Here is a 27,042-nt window from a genome sequence, read left to right as displayed (position 1 = left end):
TTGACTTTTTTTTTTTTTTACTTTCCAAATAAAGCTACTTTAAAACCCAAATGTAAACAAATTCTCTTTTTGTGTATCCATACATCCTAATATGGCATATTAAAACATCAGTGACAAGATATTTGTTTATTTTGCAGCTAGCAATTCGTTCGTTAGCTTAGCAATACTAATCATGTTTGTACACATTCAAATGAAGGCACTGTAAAACTCAAATGAAAAATTGTTTCACGCATATGTTTAAACATATCCGTGACAAGAGCATGATAATATGCCGTAACTCACAGGGAAGACCAGTAGCAAATGTGTTGGCTATTTTATATATTAGCTCAATACTAAAGTACAGTGGAGACTCACATGAACGGGCTAGCAAAAGTTAGCATCACAATCGTGGACATTTTAAACAGTACAAACAAAGTCGATATCATTACAGTACTTGGAGGCATTTACTGTCTGCATTTTGTGAAAAAATAAAATAAACTGCCTCAAAAATAAAATGCATTTTTCACTCCGAGCTCCACCACTTGCCGCCAGCAGTACAATTTCAATTTTCGATGCTCTCCAAGCACAAAACTCACAACCGAAGAGCTGATTAATACGACACAATACTTACATACGCACGCACAAACTATAGCTTTCAAAATTGTAGCCTTTCGTCCACGGAGGAGTGAAAATTTACAAGGTAATATTTGCCATGGTATTTGCTGCTCCGGTCCCAATCAATATGCGCTAGAGGCCAGCTTGGAAGAGTCAAACAACAACGATAGACAAGTGACATTGACAAGCCTCTTGTGGCTAACCATTCAGATAGAAGCTCGCAGCCGCTCATTGTCTGTACAAATAGCCGCGGTGTTTGCCGGAAAATTGCGCCGGCGACTCGTAATCCGCCCTCGGACGACGGGAGCCGCGTGGCCGGCCGAGGTCGGCGCTGCCAACTACTTGACATCTACCAAAGCACGTGCTCGCAAAGCCAATTCGCGGCCTTGCGCGAACTTCTCGGGTCTCTCGATGAGCTGAGTTTGTTAAACAAACTTTCATTCTTAACCACCTCTTCCGTCATCCGACTACCGTGGTTTGTTAAAAAAAATCAAATCGAATGAAATATATATGCAAAACTGTGGTATTGTGTAATATCTGTGCCAGGCCAGTAGCTACACTTTGTGTAGGCCACACTGAAGAGAAGAAAATGATATCACAAAGTAGTAAAGTAAAGATAAACTAAACCAGGGGAAAAATGATCATTTTTAATAAGTTTGTATTTATCGAGCAAAAGTGAATTCAGCCTCGATTGTAAATGCTTTTAAATCCAGGTTAAAATCAGTTTTTTCCGATACTTAAGATTCGGTTCTTTTGAGGCATTTTAAAAATAAAATGTTCCAAAATCTTGTTCTAGAACTGTACATTCTTTTAGTAGTAGTAGTAGTAGTAGTAGTCTTTTATTTCTTTCCTTTGCTTTTAAATGCCTTTAACTCTTTTGTTTGAAAATGCTTTTTAAATGTTTAACTTTTAATTTTGTGAAGCACATTGAGTTACCTTGTGTGTGAAATGCGCTGTTATGAATAAAGCTGCCCGTTACGAGAACAAAAATAAAGATTCAAGAGGAAAAAGGAGCGATTTTGCAAGGATAAAGTCATGAATTTACAAGAAAATAGGTCAGTGTTCCAAGTCATAATTGTACAAGAATAACATCATAATACTTTTTACTTAAAAAAATAAATTAGATTTTTCTTTCTCTTTCAGCGTTTTAATAACAATGTCATTCAAACTTCCAATTGGAGACCCTTTTCTTTTTTTTTGGGACTGTTTGCATTTTCATTTGTATTTGTTTTTAGCCGTTTTGAATTCATATCCGAATGTCACAGTTATGATTCGAGGGAACTCACGTGTAGGAATGATTCATCTCGATTGGGTTTCAAATCACAATACGCGTCTGAGGTGGACGTGGACACATGATATTGCAATTGCTGCAATTGGGTCCAAAGCGAAGTCGTTCCTGCTGACGGCCTGAGCGCCATCAACTCGTGTTTCTGCGTGAGTGTGCGCAACCATTTTTGGACCAAAAAAAAAAAAAAAAAAGGTCTCGAGGAAACTGTCTGGGTCCAGCCAGGCGTGTCTGCGCAGTGTTAACCGAGGCAGACCTGTTTGACCTGAGACCGCGCGGGCCCTTTCGCAGCACATGAAGGAGCTTTTTCATGGACGCGGGGAACAGGCCAGGTTTCGCCTTCCCCCGTTTGCGGCACCGCTCATTCTTTTGCCAGACACGATGCCTTATTATCGGTTTGGAATTGAGATGTTAATTTGGGGGCGCTGGGCCTGGGAGCTTTCCCTGCGCGTTTCTCATTTTTCACTTTGCTAACTTTTGCTTCATTTGAGCCCAGGGCCAGGTGGGGGGGGGGGGACTCAGGCTCTCATTTCCGCCAGCGGTACATTTCAATTTCGTAATGCAACGTCGGGCCTTTGAGTTGGTTTCACTTATAAATGCAGTCGCACTTTGAATTGGTGTTCGGGGCTCACCAAATCCGGTCCTCAAGGTCCCCTATCCTGCGTGTTTTAGTTGTTTCCCTCCTCCAGCACACCTGATTCAAATGATCCGCAAAGATCTGCAGAAGCCTGACACAGGCACACGCAAAGGTTCAGGTAGGGCTTCAAGCCAGGTTAAGGTTTCTCAAATGAGGGTTTCTGGCTATGGTTTGCAATTGGGGTTGCAAGCCTGGGTTGGTGGTTTTAAACGGTGGTTAGGGTTTCAAATCATCGCTAGGGTTTCAAAGAAGAGCTCACAAGCAAGGGTTGGCGTCAAATTAAGCCTTCACGTTAGGGTTTCAAGCCTGAGCTAGGGTTTCAAATTAGGGTTTGAAGATAGGGTTTCAAATTGGGTTCTTTGGCTTTCAAGACTGGGTTGGTGTTGTAAACAAGGGTTCGGGTTGCAAAGTTTGATTTTAAATGAAATGTATGGTTTCAAATTAGGGTTTCAAGCCTGGGTTAGAATTAAGGGTTCTAAGTTTGGTTTGATGTTAAACAATGGTTAGGGTTTTAAATCAGGTTTGGGGGTTTAAAGGAACGCTTCAAGCCAGGGTTATGGTTTCAAATCAGGGTTTAAAACTAATGTTTTGAGTCTGGGTTAGAGTTTTAAGTAAGGCTTTCAAAGTAGGGTTTTTAACCCGAGTGCAGATTTGTAGCCAGGGTTAGGGTTGCGAATAAGGCTTTTTGGTGATGGGGGGGGGGGGGCGATTTAAGCAATCGACAGATGGTTAGGCTTGGAAATAACGTTGGCACGCATTGAACATGTCACCCGGAGATTTTCCGACACATCGGCAAGAGTCATCGCCCGACTTTTGCTAATTCTTTCAGCGAATTTTGTTGCCCCGCCGCCGTCGCCCGGCATCCTGCCCGCAGGCCAACGTGACTTTCCAGGACAATCTCCCGTTCTGTGTCACCGAGAAGCCAAAGGTCGGTGGTGAGAGGTGAATTGCGCAAGAGACAACTCCACACCCATTTATTGATCCACAGAAGGAGAAACAAGCACTCTGAGGGCCGGCGATGCTGCACTACCCCCTCCCCCACCGCCTCCAAGAACCAAGTGCATCAGCAGACCCCCGCCGATCTATATATATGACGGAAATTAAACGGCATAATCAAATTGTTTGCGCAACCATTTAGCATCTGATTGGCTGGCTCGCCCCGGGCCAAAGTGACCACTGGAGACCGGCCGCCCGGCAGCCAGTAACAAAGTAGGGCAATAACTAACAGCGATTAAGGCCTTATTGATGGCCTGTGACACGCGGCGCTCCGAAAGATGCCGTACGGTCAAATAGCCGCAATAATTAAGTATATGAGGGTCAGTCAATTTTATCTGCTGCTTTTATTTGGATCGATTCATTACTTTAAAAAAAAAAAAAAAAAAGGCCAGGCTTCAGGGAGTGTTATTATTGGCGGGATACGGTGTTGACGACAGGCATGCGGGAGGTGTTCCAAGCTGTTCAAAACACAGCCGTGGCATCAAATGTCTCCTTAAGGGTGCAATGAGAAAGGAAGAGATTACTTGGAAAAACTTTCTGGGTGGAATATAAACATTGGCCACAAAATTGGTTGGAATGCGCCTGTTCTTGTTTACCCTAAAAATGGCAAATGTGTTGTCGGCAAGATGACTTGGAAGGCAAATTTATTTAAAGGGGATATCAACCCAAACATATTTTTTTGGAGCATATGAAGGCCAAGGCATTCTGAATAATATTACGTTTGTGGAATATGAGTTAAGCAAAATGGCCAAAAACGGCTGGAATAACTCAAAATTCCATTTTTTTTTCTTGTGAAATTATATCGTTACTACAATTTTGTCATCATAACATCATATTTTTTGTCCCTGTAATTTTATACTTAACATTACTAGCTGAATTGTTTTCTTGCAAACCTATTACTTTTAATTGTTTAATGTGAAAAATTGCAACTTTTGCCCGCAAAATAATCATAAACATCTCTCAAGTCTGATGAAACTTCTTTCTTGTAAAAATCATAAATTCAATCTTATAAAATTCCACCATTTTTTCTCATTAAAATGATATATGACGTTATTCTTTTATGATTACACTGTAAAAAAAAAAGCCCAAAAAACCCACCTATTTTCTGTACATTTATTTTGTTATAATGTTTAAAAAGTGTCTTTTCGAAGTGTATGTTAACACTTAAAGTGTATGTTAACACTTAAAGCTATAAAAATATCGCATGTTTTTTGCGGGTGGCCGTGTACTTCTCACGGTGAATAGAAATCATTGTACAGCATGTGTGAAGTAGTTTACGGTGGCATCTTAAAAAAAAAAAAAAAAAAAAAAAAAAAAGCCTCATTGCTTTTAATGTGACGCCCATTTATAAAGGAGCTTCAAACCTACCTTGATCGAATGAACATTAACTCGCTGGATGTGGGATATTTGTTATTAATCACAGGTGGCGGCGACTTAACTGAGCGTGAGGAAGATGTGTATGCGCGCACACACACACACACACACACGCGCGCGTAGAGCTCCAAGGAGCAGAGTGTGGGAATTGCCATGACCTAATGCATTTGTTATCACACATTAGATTAGACATTTCACAGAGGAAACCAAGTGAGAGAACTAACCTTGGTAAAGAAGGAGCACACGTTTTTGGGATTGTTTTTTTCCCCTTCAAGTAAGGCCTGTGATGGCCAGTCATCAGATAGGATACAACACAGTAGCCAGCCGGCCCAAGAATAAGGGCAGACCTTATCCGGTCTTCCCTCGAGTTCCCACATGGCCAAATACAGGAAGTGGTCACACTCCAGTGACATCACTGAATATTCAGACGTTTCTATGGTTGGACAGCAAATGATAAAATTGGACTCTATATACGTACATATATTTTCGGTACGGAAAAAACTTTTTTTTTATTTTGTACTATGTTTATTTTGAAAAGATAAGTCAATGTTTTTTTCTTTTGTTTTGTTTTTTTTTTAGAAAAAAAATAAAACCGAATCATTCGGGTGACATCCTAAGAAATTACACCATAATAAAAAATACAGATCTCTTCATTTTGTAAATTATTAAGACACTGAAATCTTAAACACTCAGCAGCATCAACCTTGCAAGTATTCAAGTTAAAGCCAAGTTGTCTTTACAGTACATATATACACTTTTTGTGATGAAAAAAAAATACATACAATAACAGTTACAATTATCGCTAACTGTATTAAGACTCTTTTTATAATGAAATACAGTAACTTGAAAGTCTTTATGAAATGATTTACACTTTTTAGGCATTGAAATCTTTGAATGTTCAACAGCATATTGTAACGAATTGGGTTATCTGTGTTGCGGTCGGATTTGTGTGTTGCTGAGTTGCGATGTTTCCGAGGTGCATGAATGCATCGTACGGCTAGCGAGAGAAGCGGCGGAGAACGAAGAACAGAGCCGTTGTACTTTGTTTATGGCTAAAAATACTGTTTGCTTCGTCGTCTAAGGAACATTCAAAGTCGGATGTTCGTTATTATGTTAGACATGCTAGCTACGGCATAGCCGCCGAACTCATGTAGCAATGTCGGCACACAACTTTGGGACTTATACACGTACCTTTCCCCATCGGCGATTTTAACAGGAAAGCTAGAATGTTCCCAAACAGGAAACCGCAGTGTACGGGGAACCTTCGAGCTCTGGCTTGTTTGCGTATGCCATTATAATGCCATTTATCCATGCATTTATGATTTATCACGGCTTCTGGCGTCCTGGCTCCTCTTAGTGCCGCCACCCTCCTCTCCCCCGAACAACAGCCAGCCCCGTGCATAAGCTCGTGCTTATAAGTGGACCGAACCGAACGCAAGTGCGCCGAACCGAATATGCCATGCCGAAACGTACACGTTACACTCCTAATATATATATATATATATATATATATATATATATATATATATATAAATATGTCATAAAATCGTCTTTTTTTTTCATGCATTATCATGATTTTATTATAATTGTCATGATTGTCAAACATTATTCTCGTCAAAGCACATTTTATCTCCATGATGACTAATTGGTGTAAACGTTTGCATTATTACTCTTCTCGGAAAATTGTGAGGTTTTCCCACATCATTTTCTTATTCTGTGTAAAAGAACCACTTTTCCTTGACTACCACGACTACCATGTAACATTTTCAACCTTTTTTGTTCACACTATCTCGTGACTCTTAAAAAACTTTTGTCTTGTCAGACTACAATTAGTATGTTTATTTAGTCAAAATAGTTATGACTTTTATTCTTTTAGAATTCATATTTTTCTCGAAATACCACAACATTTTTTTCCTTTTTTTGTTTTTGTTTTTTTTTTGTAAAATGACATTGCCAACTTCTGCCCTGGCATGCACATTACTGGTCCCTGTGCTTGTTTTGTTTTCCACTTGTTGTAAAAGTTGCTAAATCTGAAAGAAAGTTCTTCTTTCATGCCTGGGTGACTTTTTACGTGCCCGCGGATGCTTTTGGCAGGATAAACATTTGCAACGCTCCTCTGCTGCTTGACGGACTGCATTCAAAGCAAAGAAATAAATATTTCAAAAGTGCTTGAGGCTTGTCCCCGCACATCATCTGTCAGCGTGTCATGCGGGTGGCGGCTCAAGAACGGACGGAGGGCGCACGGGGGAGGGGGGGGGGGCTGGTCCACAGGTGCCCCTCTCTTCCCCGGGGGCCCACGAAAATGACAAATTCAATAAAGTCAAGACGTGTCTCCGCGTCACCTTATGGAATCAAACGCACCTGACAAGGCAGCTGAAGGGTATCAAAATCTCCTTCCTCGTCCTCCTCGGGCTTTGAATATGTCGCCGCTGCGCCACAGAGGATATGTGTCAGAGGTTGTGGGACGGCAGGAAATTGGATCTGCAAGATGACATTAACAGAGAGCCAACAGTGTCCCCCCCAACTTGAGTGTTTTAAGCACCACAAAAGCAGAGCGGCTCTCTGGTTTCCAGCCTTAATTCGGACACTGAAAAGAGCCCCGTCGTAATCTTCGAGCCCTTCTCTTAAAACTGCCCCGAGAAAGACGATCCGTCTCCTTTCTGCTCGTACACAACGAGGAAGCATGTGATTCGTCCTAAAAGGGAAACGCACGTTAAATTGAATTTTGCGAGGACTCAACTCGTGACACGGGCAGGTTTTCATCTCCTGAGATGACCGCCCCCTCACGCACGCAAAAAAAAAAAAAAAAAAGACGACTTCTGCTTTGTCCCATGAAGAGCCAAAGATCTTTGACGAATTAGCATCACAACAGCTCGTCATAGAAGCTTCTGTAATTTCAGCAGCGACGCTATACCGAAAGGCCAACACAGCAAAGCCACTTTGCGCCGGACAAACGCTCACTGTATCTTCATTAACATCTCGTACGTTCCTTGAGATTTAGCTTCTAGTATACATGCTTCAAATTTGCTAGCAATTGGAGAAAATCTCAAGGGCGAGTTCCTCTTTGAAGGACACCATGGAAATGATCAAAATGGCCGTAAAATGGCTGACTGGCTTGGCTTCTAAAGATTTTTTTTGTGGAGGTACTCGTGCATGCCTACCAAGTAAATTTGCGTTCAAAAAACAAGAGAAGAATTCCGCCAAATATGCTGAGTCATCAAACGTCATCAGCAGAGCTGGGCATCGTCAATCCGTCACCAAGCTCTGCCCACACGCAACGACAAAAACACCCATTTTTCATGATTTACAGTTGACAAGATGCCTGTTTCAAATGGACCCTGAAATGGACGCTTCCGACCAAAATGGCAGATTTCTGTGTGCTGTGATATCATCATTAATGACGTCGCTGATCGATCAGCAAATTATGACATTACAACCGATCACCAATCTTGCATAAAACATATCTGCCGATCCGATCCGGTCATCAGATCTGTGTAAAGTTTACTTCCTATGACTTTTTTTGGCATGGCTTCTTCGGACGATGCTTACTCATGATAGATGTTGCCACCAAATGTTAAGTTTAAGTGAAAATGCCTGATCATTCCTGATGACACTTTCAATTTAGACCAACTTGGAACCCGACCAGCGCCAATTTTGCGGTAAACAATGGGACCCACTTGAGTGGGTGGAAAAGAGTTGACATTTGCTCTCCCACCTGTTTGCCAGACATAATAGGGAAGGCAACATGAGCTCTCTCTTGGACCGAACTTACAATAAGACCGCCGAGTGCCAGATAGGTGACCTCAGCTGTATGCTCGCCAGACGGTGGCGGCGTGAAAAAAAAAAAAGGAAAAGCCTCCGAAGAGCGAACGACAGCAAAGAAAGGTCTGCAGACCGTTGGACGCATGCCCGAGGCCTCACACTTTACACTTTTATGTGTGAAGTTACAATGTCGGAGGTCTGCTTGAGACTCCAAAGTTTAAGACCCCCCCCCCCCCCCCCCCCCCGTGAGGCCAGGCCGTCACCTGCGCGTGATTGACGGCACATCCGGACGGGAAAAGTGAAGCGGTCTTTGATCTCCCGCCTCTAGTCCAGAAAGATCTGTGGGGAGTCCGGGTTGTGCTGGACCCCAGGCGATGGTTTGTATCCACTCAAGATTGGGTAGTAGGAGGTGGGGGGGCTTCTTGATGATAGCCACTTCCACACACTCGCTGTTCTCAATAGTGTTTTCCCACAACAACTGGCTATTTTCCTCCCCGCGCTCGCCGCGTCCATTGAAGCCTCGCCGCGAAAAATAGACTCATGACGGATTACTGACGAATGGCGGACTAAATCAAGGGGCTTCCGACGACGACTATGCTTAGTCCGTCTGTTTTTACATTCTTCCCGTCTTTTTTTCGTCAATGGTCTGCAATGCAGGCGTCCGTCAGTGGCGGTTAACGGATAAACGGGCCGGTCCGTCACATAGGCGGAGAGCCTAGCTGTGTGTGTGGAGGTGTGTATCGTAATAAAAATAAACCAACGTCATTATTTTGCCTAAAAAAACGCCTTACTATACATGGTTGTTTATTTTCCCCCAAAACGCCTTATTATACATGGTCTTTTTTTTTGGTTTTTTTTAAAAAAGCCTTCCTATATACACCTTTTTTTTTTTTTCTCACAAAAAACGGCTTTACTATACATGGTCGTTTTTGTCTTAAAAATTGCCTTACTATACATGATCGTTTTTTTTTTGTTATTTTTTTTTTTTTTTTTTTTTCAGAAAAACACCTTACTATATGCATGTTTTTTTTTTACTATAGTAAGGCGATTTTTGTGAAAAAGAGCAACCAGATATATATAGGAAGCTGTTTTTGGTGAAAAAAAAGTGACCATATATGGTAAGCTCCCCCCGTGAGGCTATTGTATTGTGTGTGTGTGTGTGGGGGGGTGTGTGTGTGGGTGTGTGTGTGTGTGTGTGTGTGTATATATATATATATATATATATATATATATATATATATATATATATATATACATCCAAAAGACGATTCTCGTTACATGGGGTGTGATACTAGTTTTGGAAGATTATGGTATGGCTGTAGCATGTGTCATGTTTATTAATGTGCAACATTTAAAATCACTCCAAATCTATCTATCTATCTATCTATCTATCTATCTATCTATCTATCTATCTATCTATCTATCTATCCATCTATCCATCTATCTAGCTATCTAGCTATCTAGCTATCTATCTGGCTGCATATAGAGACAGTACATAATGTATAATACGTACTGTCTGTGTATATACAATATACTGTATATTGTATGTATGAGTATTGCATGTGCGCTGTTTATATACTGTGTTAACTATATCAAGCGCAGGGAGAACTCCACATACTCCGAACTGTGAGGCGGACGTGTGAACCACTCTACAACCGTGCTGCCCAAAGTTAAGCTATAAAAGACTCTGCAGCATACGCTACATTCATGATAAATAACAGCAATTTATTATCCCCCCAAAAAGTCATTGTACGTCTGCTTCGAGTGCAATAATCCAATAAAAAGCGACATGGGAACCATTTTGGCTCCTGATTGCAGCCACTGTTTCAGCCTACGTGTGTGTGCGCGTGTGTGTGTGTGTGTGCGTGTGCGCGCACAGGCCGGGCTGTTGCACTGAAAGAGATCCCCACACGCAACACATTTCCACCACCTGAGATTGTAATTTTTCTGTAAGCGTGCACGCCATCTATTCATCTATCCAAGCATCCTTCCTTCCACCCTGCCTGCCTGTGGACCATGGAGACAAGAAAAAGAGCGAGAGAGAGAAAATGCAAAAAGCATGGGTAGGCCAGGCCGGAGTTGCACTTTTGCCAGGCCTTGTTGCACCCTTGTGTTTACTCCCGCGTGCTTCCTGTTGCTCTTCTCCCATGACAGAGTCCTTTAGCTACACGAGCGAGCACTTTACATGTAAACATTACACTGTATTGCATTCTACAGCATATTGTGCTAGAGTTGTGCTCATTCATTGGATAGAATTGCATAATACATGGCTGGATTATATAACAGAGTGTTCTGTATGCAGGGAAATGTTGACCTTGATATGATCATATTAGTCTCAATGTTTGTTTACATTATACAATCTATAATCTATATCTACCATTCTCATAAACACATCCGTTTAGCTGTAAACATAACACTACATATACAGTACAATATTATTTTATGAATATTACAAATATTTCATGTGCTGTAGACATGTACATATAATGTTGATTATAAATTTTTTGAATGATGTATGATTTATAATGCAATACCACTTGAGCCAATAAATTGTATGTATCATGATTGTATTAATTTGACTTTCATTATACTTGGAAAAAAAAAAGCGATTAAAATACTAATTGCATGTACCCAAATGCACTAAAATATTGTGTACATTTTTTTAAAGGGTAATAAAAAAAATGAGCCCCCATGCATTTAAAATGTAAAACTTTAGCTATATGAATCAAATGCTTTGTTGTGTCTATCTTATTGTTATTATGAAAACCAACCTGCTAATAAAAAAAAATCTTTTGTATGTATGCACAACATAAAAAATACAAATTAATGTGAAAATAAGAGTATTTCATATATGAACAATTAATCTATCTCAGTAATGCAATATTGTAGAGAGTAGAATTAATATTGAAAGTAAAGAAACCAATGGCAATATTTTAAAATGTTGCTTATTAAAATTAAACATTACAGAATTACTGTACACATTCGAGTAAACCAAAATCAACGCCCAATACAAACAAATGAAATGTTTCGTTTATTTAAGGAGCATAATAACATTGCTATATCCGAAGAAATATCAATTATTATATCAATGCTGTATATTTTTATATACAGCGGAACAAAAAGGACTCCGCAAAATTGAATTCGATTCATTTGGATAAGCGGTTTGGATAATGGATGGATTTATAGCGGCGCGTTTAACACGGAATAAAACAAGGATCAAGTTTGAGAGGACGGACACACATGAACGCAGCATCGGATGCGCCGCGACGTGTTCACGGACACGCGGATGTCGGCGGACAAAAGGCAGCAGCAGCAAAAAAAAAAAAAAAAGAAAAACCTCTTTTCACTCAATGGAAGAAAAGAAAAGAAGGCGAGACGACAACCCGCCTTTTTAATCCGCCTTCTTTTGACAACTTTATTTAAAACAAAACTGTCTTAAATTGTCCGTTTCGACCACTTCTTAAAAAAACTATTTGGCTTGGAGTGCCACACGCACGCGACGTCTGCGACTGTTTACGCGATGAAATGAGACAAAATGCCGATTGGCATTTTTTCATCATCAAAGTTCTAAACACCAGAGGAAAAATGCTCTTGCTTTTTATTCTTTAATTCAATAAACATAATTAAAATACTATTTTTCGATTTTTAAAGTACTGTACAATTCTTGTGTACATAAAGACATAAAGTAAAATGAATGTTTTCCTAAATTAAAAAGCAGGTGTTTTATTACCCTAAGATTTATTACTTCAACAAATCAAATGCTTTTGTGGAAATATATAGTAAAATAATACTTATGTGTGTGTGTGTGTGTGTGTGTGTGTGTGTGTGTTTGTTGGCATACAAGAGCAATATTTTAAAAATCATGGATTTTCCTTAGCTTGAAGCAAATTGACAATATTTTAAGTGAAACAATATTTTTAAGTATCACACATTAGTAATACATGGATTTTTAACAATGATTTAAACTGAAAAAGCAGTTTTTTGGAGCAAATGGCATAGGTTAATTAAGATCAACATAATCTCAAATGATAATATTAAAAGAAACAAGCGGAAAAAAAGGAGCATTTGTTTAAGAAACTCCATCTTGCCGCTTATCCTCACTAGTGTCGCGTGTCTGAGGACTGAGTTAAGAGGCTGGGTACACCCTGGACTGGTCACCAACCATTCTCACCCAAGAACATTTAAGAGTCTTCAATTAACCTCCCATGCATGTTTTTGGAGTGTGGGCGGATGCCAGAGTACCCTTTTTCTTTTTTTTTTCTTTTTTCCCCCAAAAATATTTGCATACTGCAGCTTTGACTTATGGGGAAATTGCAACAATTATCCATTTAAATGTTTCAGATGTGCATGTGAAATTATAACAAATAGTTTAAGTGTAACATTTGGTTGATATTTTTAATTGCAAAAATATATTTTAATTCACATTTCTTTAAAAAAAACCTTACATATCATTTTACATTTTGTATTTTTTTTTTTGTGTGAATTTATTTATTCATATATCCCATCCATATTGTACATTGCTTGTGGGGTAGACCCTGGACTTGCCACCCACTCAAGGGTCAAATGAAAACGTTATTTGTTGATTTTCTTCATTTTAAATGACTATGTATGCAATTTATGTGGATTTATACTAAACAATACAAAAACACAAACACTGAATGGTTCTTTTGGAAAACTGATGTATTTGATTATTATTCGAGTAAAGAATTACAGTATCTTAGAGTTTTTGTTAGTAGGTATTAAAGTGTAGCGAAACTGGACCCATTAAAGATCTTCCACCTTTCCGAGAAAGTGCATGTAACAGTCCGAAAGGTTTGTCAAACCCCAATATAATATTTATATTTATAAAAAAAAACAAAAAAAAAACAACAACAACAACACTATCCATCTTTTTAGTGTGTCCAATGGTGGTCTTCTTGACATGTATGTACTGTACATCTTTTGGGGCGGGGGTGGGGCTTGAACACATCACGTTAGCAGCACAGTGGAGAACGATTGGCTGCCTCAGTTCCAAATATTTTGGTGGGGGAGGGGGAGGATAATGGAAGTAAACGATCATAAAAAGTAGCAAGGAACATCTATCTATATGTCCATGTTTCACCTTCCTTAAATAAAATGTGGGGGGTGGAGGGAGGCGGTTGGTAGGGCATCTGTCAACAACACACGTCAGACCGTCTACAAGAAGATCAGTGTACATTATTTACAGCATTTTTGCATCTTACAGGCAGACGTCATAGCTATGGAACACTACACGGAAAAATAACTTAATGCCAAGGTCAGAGTATCTATCACACGTCGTCTTTAGAAGAAGCACACACGCCCGCGCACACGCAAACGCACACACAATCTGGTCTAACTGTTATAATGCTTCCACTGCGTCTCAAGCACGGTTATAGCCACTAATAAATAAGCTCCCGGGAACTATAACATGTACATTGTACAAAAAGAAAAAGAAGAAGAAAAAAAAAAAAAAAAAAAAATCCAACAGACTTGTCTTCACAGTTCTGGTCGTGTCTCTGTGTCTAATTAGTGACAATTTCTTTATTGTCCTCCATGAATCGCGTGAATCTGAAGTGTGCGCCGTTCTCGTTGCCGGCCATCCGCTCCAGGCCGGCCAGGGCGGCGTTGGGTTCGGCGCTGTGGAGTTTGTCCAGGCTGCCCGTCAGGCCGCCGACGGGCGAGCTGCCGCCGTTGCCTACGCCGGCGCCCGACATGGGCGGCAGGCCGCCGCCCTGGATGACGGAGATCTCGTTGGCCTTCATGGCCAGGCCGCTGGAGAAGGCGGCGGCGTACTGGTTCCAGAAGCTGGCCGGGTCGCCGGCGCCCGCCCGCGACACCGCCGCCGGGTCCTTCTGGAAGATCTCCGGGAACTTGACGGGGTTGGCGCCCAGGAAGGCCATGGGGCCGTCCACCGAGAGCCGGCGCCCGCGTCGGGCGGGGGCGCTGTTCCACATGTGAGTGCCCATGTGGACCTGCGACAAAGAGCAGGGGAGACCAATTAAAGGGGTATTCAGAGAAGGAGAGGGTTGGGCGTGATTGGCAGCAGCAGTGACAAAACTACCACCTAAATAATTTCTATACTGAATACTAAATAAACTAGCCAAATGCTATGCTAATAAATAACCAACCTAAAAACTGTTGGCAAACGCTACAATTCCAACTCGCGACGGAGGCGTGTACGGGACTGAGCCGCTTATATACGCCACGGTGGCAGAGCGACTACGTCAAGTTCTCTGCTGCAAATTCACGTTCCACCTGAAGATGGCCCCACACAGACGGTTTTTGCCCCAAATTCAAGATTTCAACAAAACAGGCGCTAACGTCAAAATAACGACCAGGACATGAAGACAGCATTAGGAGCCACCCGCTTATACAGTTTATCAGCCATAAAGAAAGTTTATTTGGGGGTGAGTACCCCTTTTTAAGATGAAATTACGGTCCACCTGGCTCGTTTGGATACCCACCCTGAGTTGGAGAGTTTGACGTCTGGGGTCTATGCACCCTTAGCCCCCACCGCTACAAAAAATGTTTGTATATATTTAAAAGAAAAAAAAATTGTAAACTTGGAGACAAGCCCATACATTTACATAGTATAGTGTATATTTTTGAAATTTCAAACAGGTCACTTTGACTTGCCACATAATAGGATGCCCCTGTTATGTAAATGTTTAAACTTCGAGAGAGAGAAAAAGACAAAAAGTCAGCTATGTTGCAGGTTATGCAATGCGCTATATAAATACAATTGTAATGTATTGCATTCTATTTTTAAAATTGTAAACAACCCACTCGTGGCCATGTGGACCTACAACTTTTCTTGTATACTGCATTCCCCCCCCCAAGATTTTTAAACTTGCTCATTTGATCTGCAACATGACACGTTTGGTGGGCCCATACACCAAAAAAGTTGGCAAAAAATGTTGAACAACTTAGAATATGGCCTTATTCTCTTCTCGGTATGAAATATTTTCAAATGGTGTTTTAATGGCTGTAAGATTGTTTTGTTTTTTTCCACGTGTGTGCCCATGTGGATCTACACTGAGGCGGCGGAGGGCGGATCAGGAATGCAAATGAGAGATGATGCAATGGAAAAAATAATAACAATGATACTGCACCGCACATGAAAACGGCTTCACACCCTGGATGCAGTGAGGCGCTTCGTTGCGTGTGGTGGTAAACATCTTATTTTGGGGAGGCCGCTTGGTCTGAGCCCTAATATGCTGCTCTCACGCGGGACGGGAGGGAAAAATTACACCGTCCGCTTTCATTGCGGGTGTGGCACCACCCAAGTTTTTCTCAACTAGCTACGAGTAAGCTAACAAAAAAAACAAAAAAAAAACACCTAACCCTCGGTGACCAGGTTTAATCGTCCAAGAATGAATGGATGACAAAAAAAAAAAATGAACACCATGACGAAGTCAATATTTACTGCAACTCTTCTTTTCTTTTTGGGGTGAATAAATTGAAAAATTGGTTTCCCTTGGGGTTTTTTCAACAGAGATGGACGCCGGAGCATTTGATGCTACTCCACTGTAAAATTCAAACTTGGAAACCTCTTTATCGACGCCCCACTTTAGATATGAGATCAGCACCGTTTGTGAGTCCACTGGGAGAAAAGGTTCCATTTCATGCAACCTAACTCTTTTCTACTGTAAAAAGAACAGTAAGAAGAATGTTTTGGGGGTTTTTTTCCAGGTGAAAGGAGAGAGTCTAACTTTCATTTGGTAGTTTGATGCATGCACAGGATATTCGTCCAAAGATTATATAATCCATGCAAGAACATCCTATGCATACAAACCATTGACCACAATATTCTGCGGGTCTTGAAAATGTCAAAATGCTCTCAAATGGCTGGCAGTGAATAAAAAATAAAAAAAATTACAAGAAAATATCAAATATACTGACCCAGCAGTGACAGAGGGGGGCTAAATAAATATCCATCTTATATACTTTCTACTCTCTTGGAAAACAACTACTCATTCGCATCCAGCACAGACACGCACACCCGCCCGCCTTACGTCACTCATATTTACCACACAAAAGTTGTGGGGATTTTATCGCCAATAATCATTGGGGAAAAAAACAAACAAGTGAATGAGGTGAGTGATTGCACAAAATATTGACTGAATTGTAACGGTTTAGCAGTGTGTTCTGTTGTTTGTTTGTTTTGGAGAATTAAACACGCAGCGGGTCAGACTGACCCGGGGACATTCCTGGTGTAGCAAAGAAACAAACATACCAGGGCTAAACACGTACGAGTCGCTAATTCCATCACTGATTCGTTCCTTCGTTCTTCACCGCCATCATGACGAGCTCAATTCTTTGACGGCCGACTGGGAAATGTTTTATCCAGTCCATTCTTACTTTTGCTTTTAGCGCGAAAAGAAAGAAACAAAACAAAAGGACACGACTCAAATCGGCTAAACCTAAAAGTCATTGACGCCACACAGACTCATCTGATGGTTATTTTGGAAAAAAAAAAAAAAGCAGGTTGTGAAAAAGGCCGAAGGCATAGAATGACATCCTTCGCCATTGCTTTAAGGTCCGAACCTCAGGCCAGAGGTTTCGGGTCACCTTCTACAGGACCAGGACCCTTTTGTCCTCAGGGTAATAAAACTGATAAATGTGCACAATGCCACTGAACTATAGGTCAGCATTTGACCTTTGTTGGACAAAATTATTTGGTTTGGCTTTTTAAACAGACAATGTTTGATTCTCTTGGTGTCAGTTTTATCGTCAACCTCAACTGGGAGTGGCAAGCAGGCACCTTTTGCCTCTTATGGGGAGAAGTGCCGCAGTGTGTGAAAGCAGGCGCCGAGGAATAGGATGTTTCGATGAATGAGAATGACGCGCGATATTTTTGGGGTTACATACACAAAATTTGACCTCTGCATTTGACCTATAACGGCAAGTGCACATTGTTAGCGGCACACACCGGAGCAGGGGGCTGCTTAAGCGCCCAGGGAGATTAGTTTAAGTGTGTTGTTATTTTATTTATTTTTTTTATTTGATTGGATCAAATCATGTAGGAGTTGTTGTTTTTTGTTTTTATTTTTTAATTTAACTCATTCACTTGCCATTTACTTGTCTTTTCACAGTCCAGCCATTCAATCCCAGGAATTGATTTATATTTTTCTCAAATTTTTTTCAAACGTTAGGGCGAGAGAGGGTCTGACAGTGAATGAGTTCAACTATGCTCTCTCTCGAAGATGTTCACCTACCGGGGGTGGTTTTGGGAAAGCATCCCCGGCGATAAACAATTCACCGCACACCCAACCGAACATCGGTCTTCTCATTTTTTTCCGTCATCATACCTTGAGGTTTCCTTTGGTGGTGAACGCACGGCCGCAGATGCTGCAGGCGAAGGGCTTCTCGCCGGTGTGGGTGCGCTCGTGGATCTGCAGGGCGCTGGATGAGGAGAAGCACTTGCCGCAGGTGTTGCAGAAGTGCTGCTTGGGCGTCCGGCGGGGCGGGGCGGCCGACAGCACCGGCGAGGTGGAGGCGGACGACGTGACCACGCCGGCGGCGCTCGCTGCCGAAGCGGCAGCCGAGGAGGCGCAGGGCTCCCTGCCCTCCGGGTGCAGGCCGTGCAGGAAGCCGTTGACCTCCGGCTTTCCGAGGGAGCCCACCGACAGCAGGGAGGGCGTGGGGCTGGAGGACACGCTGGTGTTGGAGGGCTCGAAGAGCTGCGAGGGCAGGTCTCGCATCTGATGGGTGAGCATGTGCTGCTTGAGGTTGCCCTTGGTGGAGAATCCCCGGTTGCAGGCCGTGCAGATGAAAGGACGCTCTTTGGTATGGCTTCGGTAGTGGATGTCCAAGGCACTCTGACACGCAAATGTCTTGCCGCAGATGTCGCAAGACGTATTCTTGGCTACGCTGCGCTCGCGGAAGGGGAAAATCATGCCCAGGGGGTCCTTGGAGGGGTTGACGGACGTCAGGTCCAAGGCGCCGATGTTGGAGGGGTGAGGGTGCAGGAGGGCGCCGTGCTCCACGGGGAACGCCCTCTGGTGCCTTTCTTCCAAGCCCGGCGACTTGCGGGGCTGCGGTGGCATGCCCGCAGGGGACGGCGCCCGCACGGAGGAGGTAGATTCGGACACGGCCGGACTCCCAGCGCTTTGGCTTTCCACGTCCCCGCCGAGGGACGAGGAGTCGTTGGTGAGACAGCAGTCCCCCTCCGTCAAGCCATTCGAGACGGCTCGGAGTTCTCGCAGGTCCTCGGCGTCCATACCCCGGGGGTGCTCTCGCCCTTCCCCGTCGAGAGCAACCGGGGAGTCGCACATGCTGTCGTGGGAAGCGTCCGCCGACCTGGGCGTGTCGGGCACGCTGCTGTCGGGGCCCTCCTCCAGCCCCTCCATGTTGTCGTCGGAGAAATTGTCCAGGTCGTCGAAGTTTCTCTCGTCGAAGGAGCCGGTGTCAGAGACCATGGATTCCGGGTAGTTCTCGGGCAAAGGGTTGTTGGGAATCTGTCCGCCCATGTGCATGCGGATGTGCTGCTGTAGCACCACGGCGTTGGTGAATTTCTTCTGACATATCGGGCACGAGTGCTGAACTCGAAGAGGAGGCATGGCCCTGTGGACGCTGTAGTGGGTCTTCAGGTTCCCCTTGGTGGTGAAGGCTCTGCCGCAAATCTTGCACTTGAAGGGTCTCTCCCCCGTGTGGGTGCGATAGTGCATCTTCAGCGCGCTCTGACAGCTCAGCACTCGGTGGCAGATGACGCACTCGTTGGGGTCCGTCACCTTCCTGTCGATGTTCTCGACAAGTTGCTGAAGCTTGGAGGTCTCGGACCCGTGGAGGGGATCCAGTATACCTCCAAAGGGGAATTTGGCCTTGAACTGCTCCGACATGAGAGGCATGAGCGGGTTGGTCAGCATGGGCGGGCTGTTGGACGTGGCGTACTCGGTGGCGCTCTCGCCGACCGAGCTGACGCTGGTCACAAAGCCTGAGGAATGGCTGCCTTCTTCGGTTTTTCCGTTTGAGGTAGGCAGAGTTGCGCCTTCACCCTCTTCGGACGCCCTGCTACTTTTCGCCGAAGGCTCAGAAGCACCTGAGTCACTTGTCGCGGAAGGAACCGGAAGGTTAGTTATGGCTATCGAGTGGTCTTCCTTTTTGATGAAGTGGGGCAGGCTGGGCATGGTGGGCGGCAGCAGCATGCCGACCGAGGAAGTCAGAGTGGGCAAGATGGGCTTGCTGTCCAGCCAGCTGGTGACCGGCTTCTCAGGGGGCATGGACATGCCGTAGGGGATGCCGGTGCTCGTCGGGATGTTGTCCAGATGCTCGGGAACGGGGTACGGGTTCATCTGGATGTGCGGGTACTTTTCCTTGTGACGCTGGAAGTGCACCTTCAGGTTGCCGCGGGTGGAGAAGCGGTTGCCGCAGATGTTGCACTTGTACGGCCTCTCGCCGGTGTGGGAGCGCAGGTGGATCTGCAAGGCACTGTCGCTACCGAACACCTTGCCGCAAAACCTGCACTTGTGCTTGAAGAACGCCTCTTCCGAGCCGCTCTTGGCCTCGAAGGACGCGACGTTGGGCACCTTGCCTTTCCGCTGCTGCACCAGAGTTGCCAGAGAGTTGAGGTCCTCGACGGTGGTGCCGACGCTCGGAAGCGAACTGGAGAACATGGGGTTCCCGGGCGGGGGCTGAGGTAGAAGGGGATTCGCCGCTGAGCTTAGCAAGCTACCGATTGCGAACGCCGGGGTGGAGGACTTTGCCAGCGGGGCGTTAGTGACGTGGCACGGCCTCTTCTCAGGAGGTTGGGAGTTGCCGCTCGACGGCCCCAGGGTGCTAATGCTCTGAGATGTCTCACTGCTGCCCGGGTTGGACTGAGGTAGCTGCGCCGCAGCAGCGAGCTGCTTCAGGCTGCTGATGCTGGCCGACTGACTGGCCAGGTTCTGCGCGAGGCCCGCGGCGGCGGCCAGCTGTTGCGAGAGATGGGAGCTCAGGGTGGCCAGCGGGCCGGCGGCGGCTTGCCCCATAGCGCCCGGGGCTGACGTCGGGGGCACCTGCATTTCCGGGGACTGGGAGGCCAGCCGCAGTATTTGGTGACGGATCTGCTCTATGAGCTGCAGCTGGTGGATCTGCTGCTGCTGCAGGGCGAGGAGCTGCTCCATCAGGGCGGGCACCGCCACCCGCGGCCCGCCGGAGGCGCGGGTCTCCTGCGAGAACTGGGCCACGGCCACTTTGGTGCTCTGCAGGTTTTCGATGATGACGTTGCTGTTGATCACCGAGAAGTTTCCCAGCTCGGCCAGGTTGCCGAGCGGAGGCAGAGGGGCGGAAATAGCCGAAGTGCCGACGGCGGGCCCGGCGGTGCCCTTGCCACCGAAGCCGCCCGCCGCATTGCTGGGGCTGCCACCCTCCGCTTGGCTGCTCTCCTCTTCTTGACCGCTGCTCATCCCTGAAACGTCCACATCCATGGATTCGTCTTTGTCCAGCGCACAGGGCTCAGGAAGGTCGCCGCACTCTGTCTGATCAGCGTTATTAGCGGTGTCATTCATCTGGTCGTCGGGATTAAGGGGAGGGGACCCGGGCGAGAAGGATCCAGCGGGGGAGGCTGGACTTTCATTCACAATCAGGACTAGCTGATTCTTAGTGCAATTCTTCTGGTGCTCCTCGAGCTCGCAGAGTTCAAAGAACTCGGCGCAACATCTGTTGCAGACGTGGGCGTCGGACTCCTTGCAGGGGGGGTCCTCGGAGCAAAGTTCTGTGTCCCCTGCAGAAAAAGAAAAAGGAGAAAAAAAAAAGAGAAAAAAAAAGGAGGAAACAGGATTAATGATCAGAAATGTTTTGCAGCCCAAGAGGCGGCTTTATCTCCTAAAGTTCCATTGTTGCTAATCTTAAATTAATCAGTTTTACACTTATCCCCTTGATGTGTTCACAAAAAAAAAAAAAAAAAAAAAAAGAGCGAAGAAGCAACAATAACCGACGAGGAATGAGAAAGAGAGCCAGCTTCGGTGCAGTGGCCTCTGAAACAAGATAAGAGGGGATACAAAAATCAATGAGAACTACTCACATATCGCTTAAAAGTGATGTTTGAAGATGTACATCGGGCCAAAGCAAAAGTCATCATTTTCTTCAGATAATCCATCCAAAATACAGAACACAGGGCCCGCCGACGACCCTTTCATGAAATTTCATAGAAACTCATTGATTTCCTATAGAGCGCTTCAAAGTCTGCTTGTCCGCTCGGCGCCAATCGAGCATCGGACGGACTTATTAGACTTTCAATTTGCTGTCAACTTTGCTCATTTTCAGCCCGCGCTCGCCTTCTCGACAGGGTAGCGGCGCGAATAAACGCGCTCGAGAATATTGGGGCTGAACTGGGGGGCTGGGGGGGGGGGGGGACGCAATGGGGAGAATACCAACACACAGGATAGTAATGATATTAAATAGCCTGAGTGGGTATGATGCGATTAGCTTAAACCGGTAAAACATGCCGTTTGAGAAATCACAAGACGTGTGTCACATGAACGAAAGTCAAACGAAGAAAAAACCACTGATTAGAGACTTGTTTTTAAAAAACAAAAAAAGGATCTTAAAACTATACAAAGAGAGAGTTAAGTCATCGAAGCTGTTCGACGCGACTTTGGGGAATTTCTCAGACTCATTTGGCATTCTTTGCCCTCTTTTGTCAAAATTTGCTCTGTTTAACATACAAGTTGCTTTACAAATTGCAATTTTCTATGAATCCCTTTCATTGCGACTAAACCCCCCTTCTGCCTCCCGCACTCCTCCTCCCCATTCGAGAGACTTTCATCAGGGCCAAGAATTCATTTGCAAATGAAACCCTGCAGAAGTGCAGAAAGCCCCCCCCCTAACCCCCGTGTCCCCCCCCCCTGCCCCGCAGTGGGACAGGATGCCTCCCCATTGTTCACGCAGCATGGGAGCGGCGGGGATGGTCGGCCGCTCGGTCGGCCGGCCGCTCGCTCGGGACCAGGCGGCCCCCCCGAGCTCATCCCCGGGGCCGGGTCCCACTCCGGAGCGCACTCAAAGGGATTATATCTTCCCTCGGTGTTCTTCCGCGCCGCCAGACACCAGATAACCACAAAGTTGCCATGACAATAAACCCCCCGGCCCTCACGCCGGCCAACTATGCAAACACACGCCATAACTTTTCACGGCAAATCTCCCACTTTTAAAAAGAACACGCAGAGCTTTGCTTGCGAGTTCATTTTGGGGAGACGAAAAAAAGAAAACTAAAGAGCCACGTAAACACAAAAAACTGCCAAAAATGTGAGTGACATTTGGAGAAATTTCAGAAACAAGCACATAAAAGTGTGTATGTAGGGGTGTGTATGTCTTTTCCCTACCAATACTTAAAACAGGGGCCATTGCATTTTTTTTTTTTGTTAGAATATTTATTCCACACTCATTTCCAATAAAAGGGTGTCAAAATTTAATACAAAAGTAATTTTTTTTAATAACTCATAAAAAACATGACATTAGAGGTCATACGCATTCCCTTCTTTTCTGATCTCATTTCTGTACATCTTAATAAAAGTTACAAGGCATTAAACATTTATTTTATTACATTAAATTATGACCACGTCACATTTTTTTTCAAATGTTCAAAAAGAGAAGAATACGCTTGAATTGAGTCAAACCAAAAATCCCGCTCTTCTAGTTTGCAAAACTATGAGGCAATGTTGAATTAATACTTTCCGTCAACTGACCCAAGATGGCAACTTTGTAACACGTTTCAATTAAATTAGATTTGAGCAAAAAAAACCAAACAAACAAAAAAAAAGGGAACATTACAAGGTGTTACATTAATAACCTTGTGTTTTCAGTTATCTTTTAAAAACGTGGGTTTTAATCTACACTCTGTGTCCAAAGTGTGCTATTTTACTTGAGCAAACAATCAAAGCTTTGTGTCAAACTGTTAAGACAAAAATCAAAATCAATGCTGGAAGCACAGGACATGGCGCAGATGCTAGCATTAGGCTTAATTCCCAAAATAGCAGGGATTAAGTCCGAATTAAAATTAAGAATCGAGCCAAAGCTGCTGCGACGAGGATGCGCTTCTTTATGAATCATAGTCGAGAAGGCCTCAAAAAAAAAAAAAAAAAAAAAAAGGAGAAGAAATGAAGATATGAAGCAGGCGAGATCCTACATTGTGTGTTTTTTGGGGGCGGCTTGGGAGCTCCACATCGCACTCAACACCAGATGGAAGTCCAGCAAAAACCATCACAGTCTAAGTCCGGCCGCGCAGGAGGACACTGGCGGAGCTGTGGTCCGGTGTCATGCTTAAGGCAAATGGAGGAAGGGAGGGTAGGGGCTAACACCCCCAACCAAATGACAAACACTTTCTTGTTTGCAGGGGTACAAAAAAAAAAAAAAAAAGAGAGAGAACGAAGGGGGGGTTGCCCTTGCCAATTCTCCCCCTGGGGGCCACTCTGATAGGGGCTAAATATTGATAAAAGCCTCACTTAAATGCTTAATAGGGGGAGAAAAAGAGTGTCAAGGCCTGGCTTGGGCCGCCTGCGGTTCCGACTAGTCGGGTCAATGGCGACCTGAAGTGGATCTTACTGGGCCCTGAACCCTGAGCACCCCTCATACACACACACACACACATGTTACATACACACAGGCGGACCCTGGGCCCTGAACCCTGGTCGCCCCTCGCATAGGGGGACACTGGCAAAGGTTAAAAAAGCAGAGCGCACATGCACACACACATCTTGACACACTTTTTTTTTTTTAAATCTCTACCCTCATTTTCTTGAAAAAAAAAAGCATTTAAAAGAATACTTAAAAAACACTTTTTTTTTTTTTTTTTTTTTTTTTACAGTGGCATTATGTAGAACCAAAGTGACATTGTATTTTACATGTGACTCCCAAAAAAATCTAAAAGCACTGACTTGAAAAAAAAAAAAAGCAATCTTACTTCGGTCAGAATAGTAATGTTATTACAACATGAATGGGCACCGAAAGCAACTCCAGAATTGTGACATTCATACGTTGTTTTAATTAGCACTTTAAAATCAACACATTTTGCAGGTGAAGATTTTTAATTTACCTAATAAGCGACATTTTAACATCATAAATGTTGATCAAATATGGCGGAAACCTGAATGTTAAAAAGTCAGTCAACAACACTGCTTTTACACAACTCCCATAACTTTTATCTCACAATTTACCTGCACTTTTATTCAAACTTATGACAAATAACAATCTTTATAAAACATTTATTGACATAATTAAAAAAAAAAAAAACTTCAAGGATGGAACGATTCATATCACATTTTTTTGTGACCGTCAAGGCGACATTTGACACGATTGTTTCCCGATGATGTCATAAATTACGTACTGTTAAATCCCATTATTTGTCCAATTTTGTTGTTGTTGTTGTTAACTAAAAACGGTCTTTGTTGAGTCAAGCACAATTTATTTAACGATGTCTCACCGTGTGTGTGAGTGTATCTGTGTGTGTGTGTGTGACTCACGATGAGTAAGACTTTAATATCTGAAAGGACGTTGAGCAAACTGACTTCTGTTGATTAATACGAATGCGAGGAAAGACAAAGTTTGACCGATTGTAAGATGACAAAAATGAATTGAACACACTTTTTGAATGCGTGCGTGTGGGTGTGTGTGTGTGTGTGTGTGTGTGACTTCGGCCAGGGTGGTCCGGCCGGTTGAAAGGGGGGGTCGTTGTGAAACCAAACTAAAATAAATAACGTTTTTAAACACACGAGTGAAGTAGCACAAACTAACGCAAAAAGTAAATCGTTAAAACAATAATCCGCAACTTAACAAAACGGGAGAGGCGATGTGTGCGCGTGTTTTCAGACTATATATTTAAATGAAATGGCGAATGTATTCAAGTGGGAGGTCCGGTGGTGGAGGGAGGAAGTGGGGCCGGTGGTACTCACCATTGTGGCCGGCTCCGGGTAGCTGAGGGTCGGACTGAAAGTGTTGCGGCTTGGCTTGTTTCCTCCGCGACATGCTGGCTGGCACATGGGGCAAACGCCAAGCGGAGAAGAGACGAGGAAGACCAAGAAGGGGGGGAAAAATGAAACGAGGGGCCCCTCAAAATTTCACGCGCATCGAGCCCATCCAACGCGCATGTGCCACGTTATGATTATCAATAATGCCTCGCGATTAATCATACGGGCAGGGAGGGAGGGAGGGAGGGAGGGAGGTGGACGAGGAGGGGCTGGTAAGGGAGGAGGAGGGAGGGGGGTTCTTTGAAAGGCGATTGGCACCTCGCCAGCCCCCCCTCCTATTCAAATGAAGTCTCTTTAATCAATTAGCTCCTGATTTGCTTTGCTGGAAGGAGGGACGGTGGGGGTCTTCTTCGTCTCCACGTCTCCCAACCCCGAGGTTCCCAAACTCCGCTTGAGGAAGGAAGGATGGGAAGAAGGAAGCCCCCCCTGCCCCTCCCTTTTTTGGTCACCTTGGTCTTGTCCCAAGTGATAAATGTTCCGGAACTTTCTCCTCCTCTCGCTCCTCAAGCAGGTAGTAGTCCGTCCCCCCCCCCCCAAAAAAAGAGGCTTAAAAATCACCTTTCAGCGGCACCTGGTTCGCGCGTACCCTCCCGACTGCAAAAATCCACGCGTCGCTGCGTCCACTTCACTTTAATGCAGTCATTTTTGTGCTCGAATGGTCTATTTTCGGGGTGGTGGTTTTGTACACGCGAACACGTTGTCATCACACACCGCATACGGCGAATAAACAAACTTTTCGAGAGGGCCCCGTGCAGCAGCGGGACAGCAAGAAAGCTCCGCCTATCTACTCTCTGACTGGCTGATGGGATGTTCAGTCACGACGCTGGACCCCGCCTACATCACCGCCCATTTTTTTGTCTTTTTTTTTTTTTTTTCCCCTTTCCCCTCCTCCTCTCGAACAAACACTTATGACCAACAAAACGAGTAGCAGCGACAAGTTTTAATTTATTTTCCTTAAGTTATTATATCATCAACTTTTCCTCCATTTTTATTTCTCGCCCTCTTCTATTTTTTGAAGATGACCAAGTCAGTCACATTCATAAATAAACAATAAATAATACAATAACATGTATAAAAACGTCGTACCGGGTCACCATCTATTGACTGCTTGTTGGCAGGATACGAATGAGTAAATTCTACTGCCTTTTTTTTTTTTCAATATAAAAACGAGGTTTTATGTGCAGTGTGGTGGCATTTAACTGCCAATTAAAATTATATTAATCAAAATGTCAAAATCACCAAGCCCGACAACACAACTAGCGCAAATAAATAAATAAATAAATAAATAAATAAATAAATACATATTGTTATCAAATCTCATCTGGATGTTTTAAGGGGTGTTTAAGCGTGTGGAGGGGCTGAAAGAAGACAAACGGAGCCCTTCTCTCCTCGTGCTGATGTTGAGAAATGAAGATAATAACGTTTCGACGGCTGATGCCATTATTTTGCCCTGA

General features: G+C 44.1%; 1 protein-coding gene across 1 annotated transcript; it reads right to left on the bottom strand.

The window, feature by feature from the left end:
• Window positions 1-12,498: 12,498 nt before the first annotated feature.
• On the bottom strand, window positions 12,499-26,333 carry sall1a (spalt-like transcription factor 1a). The gene is made up of 4 exons (XM_086026179.1): window positions 26,147-26,333; window positions 25,514-25,591; window positions 17,960-21,351; window positions 12,499-14,620 (listed from the first exon to the last, which is right to left on the bottom strand). The coding sequence occupies exons 2-4, from the start codon at window positions 25,584-25,586 to the stop codon at window positions 14,171-14,173; spliced, it is 3,915 nt and encodes a 1,304-aa protein (XP_085882305.1). The 5' UTR covers window positions 25,587-25,591; window positions 26,147-26,333; the 3' UTR covers window positions 12,499-14,170.
• Between the last annotated feature and the right edge of the window lie 709 nt (window positions 26,334-27,042).

Source organism: Filicampus tigris, chromosome 3 (assembly GCF_054856515.1).
Source record: "Filicampus tigris isolate MCC_2025a chromosome 3, RoL_Ftig_1.0, whole genome shotgun sequence".
NCBI lineage: Eukaryota > Metazoa > Chordata > Actinopteri > Syngnathiformes > Syngnathidae > Filicampus > Filicampus tigris.
Note: the sequence above shows the minus strand (reverse complement) of the source record. Positions and strands in the feature narration are given on the sequence as shown.

Bases quoted from the DNA above. Each gene is read 5' to 3' on its own strand.
- sall1a (XM_086026179.1), bottom strand. From the start codon at position 25,586: ATGTCGCGGAGGAAACAAGCCAAGCCGCAACACTTTCAGTCCGACCCT. The intron at 21,352-25,513 runs GTGAGTACCACC...CTTTTTCTGCAG, and splicing joins ACCCGGAGCCGGCCACAATG to GGGACACAGAACTTTGCTCC. The intron at 14,621-17,959 runs GTATGATGACGG...TCTTTGTCGCAG, and splicing joins CCACCAAAGGAAACCTCAAG to GTCCACATGGGCACTCACAT.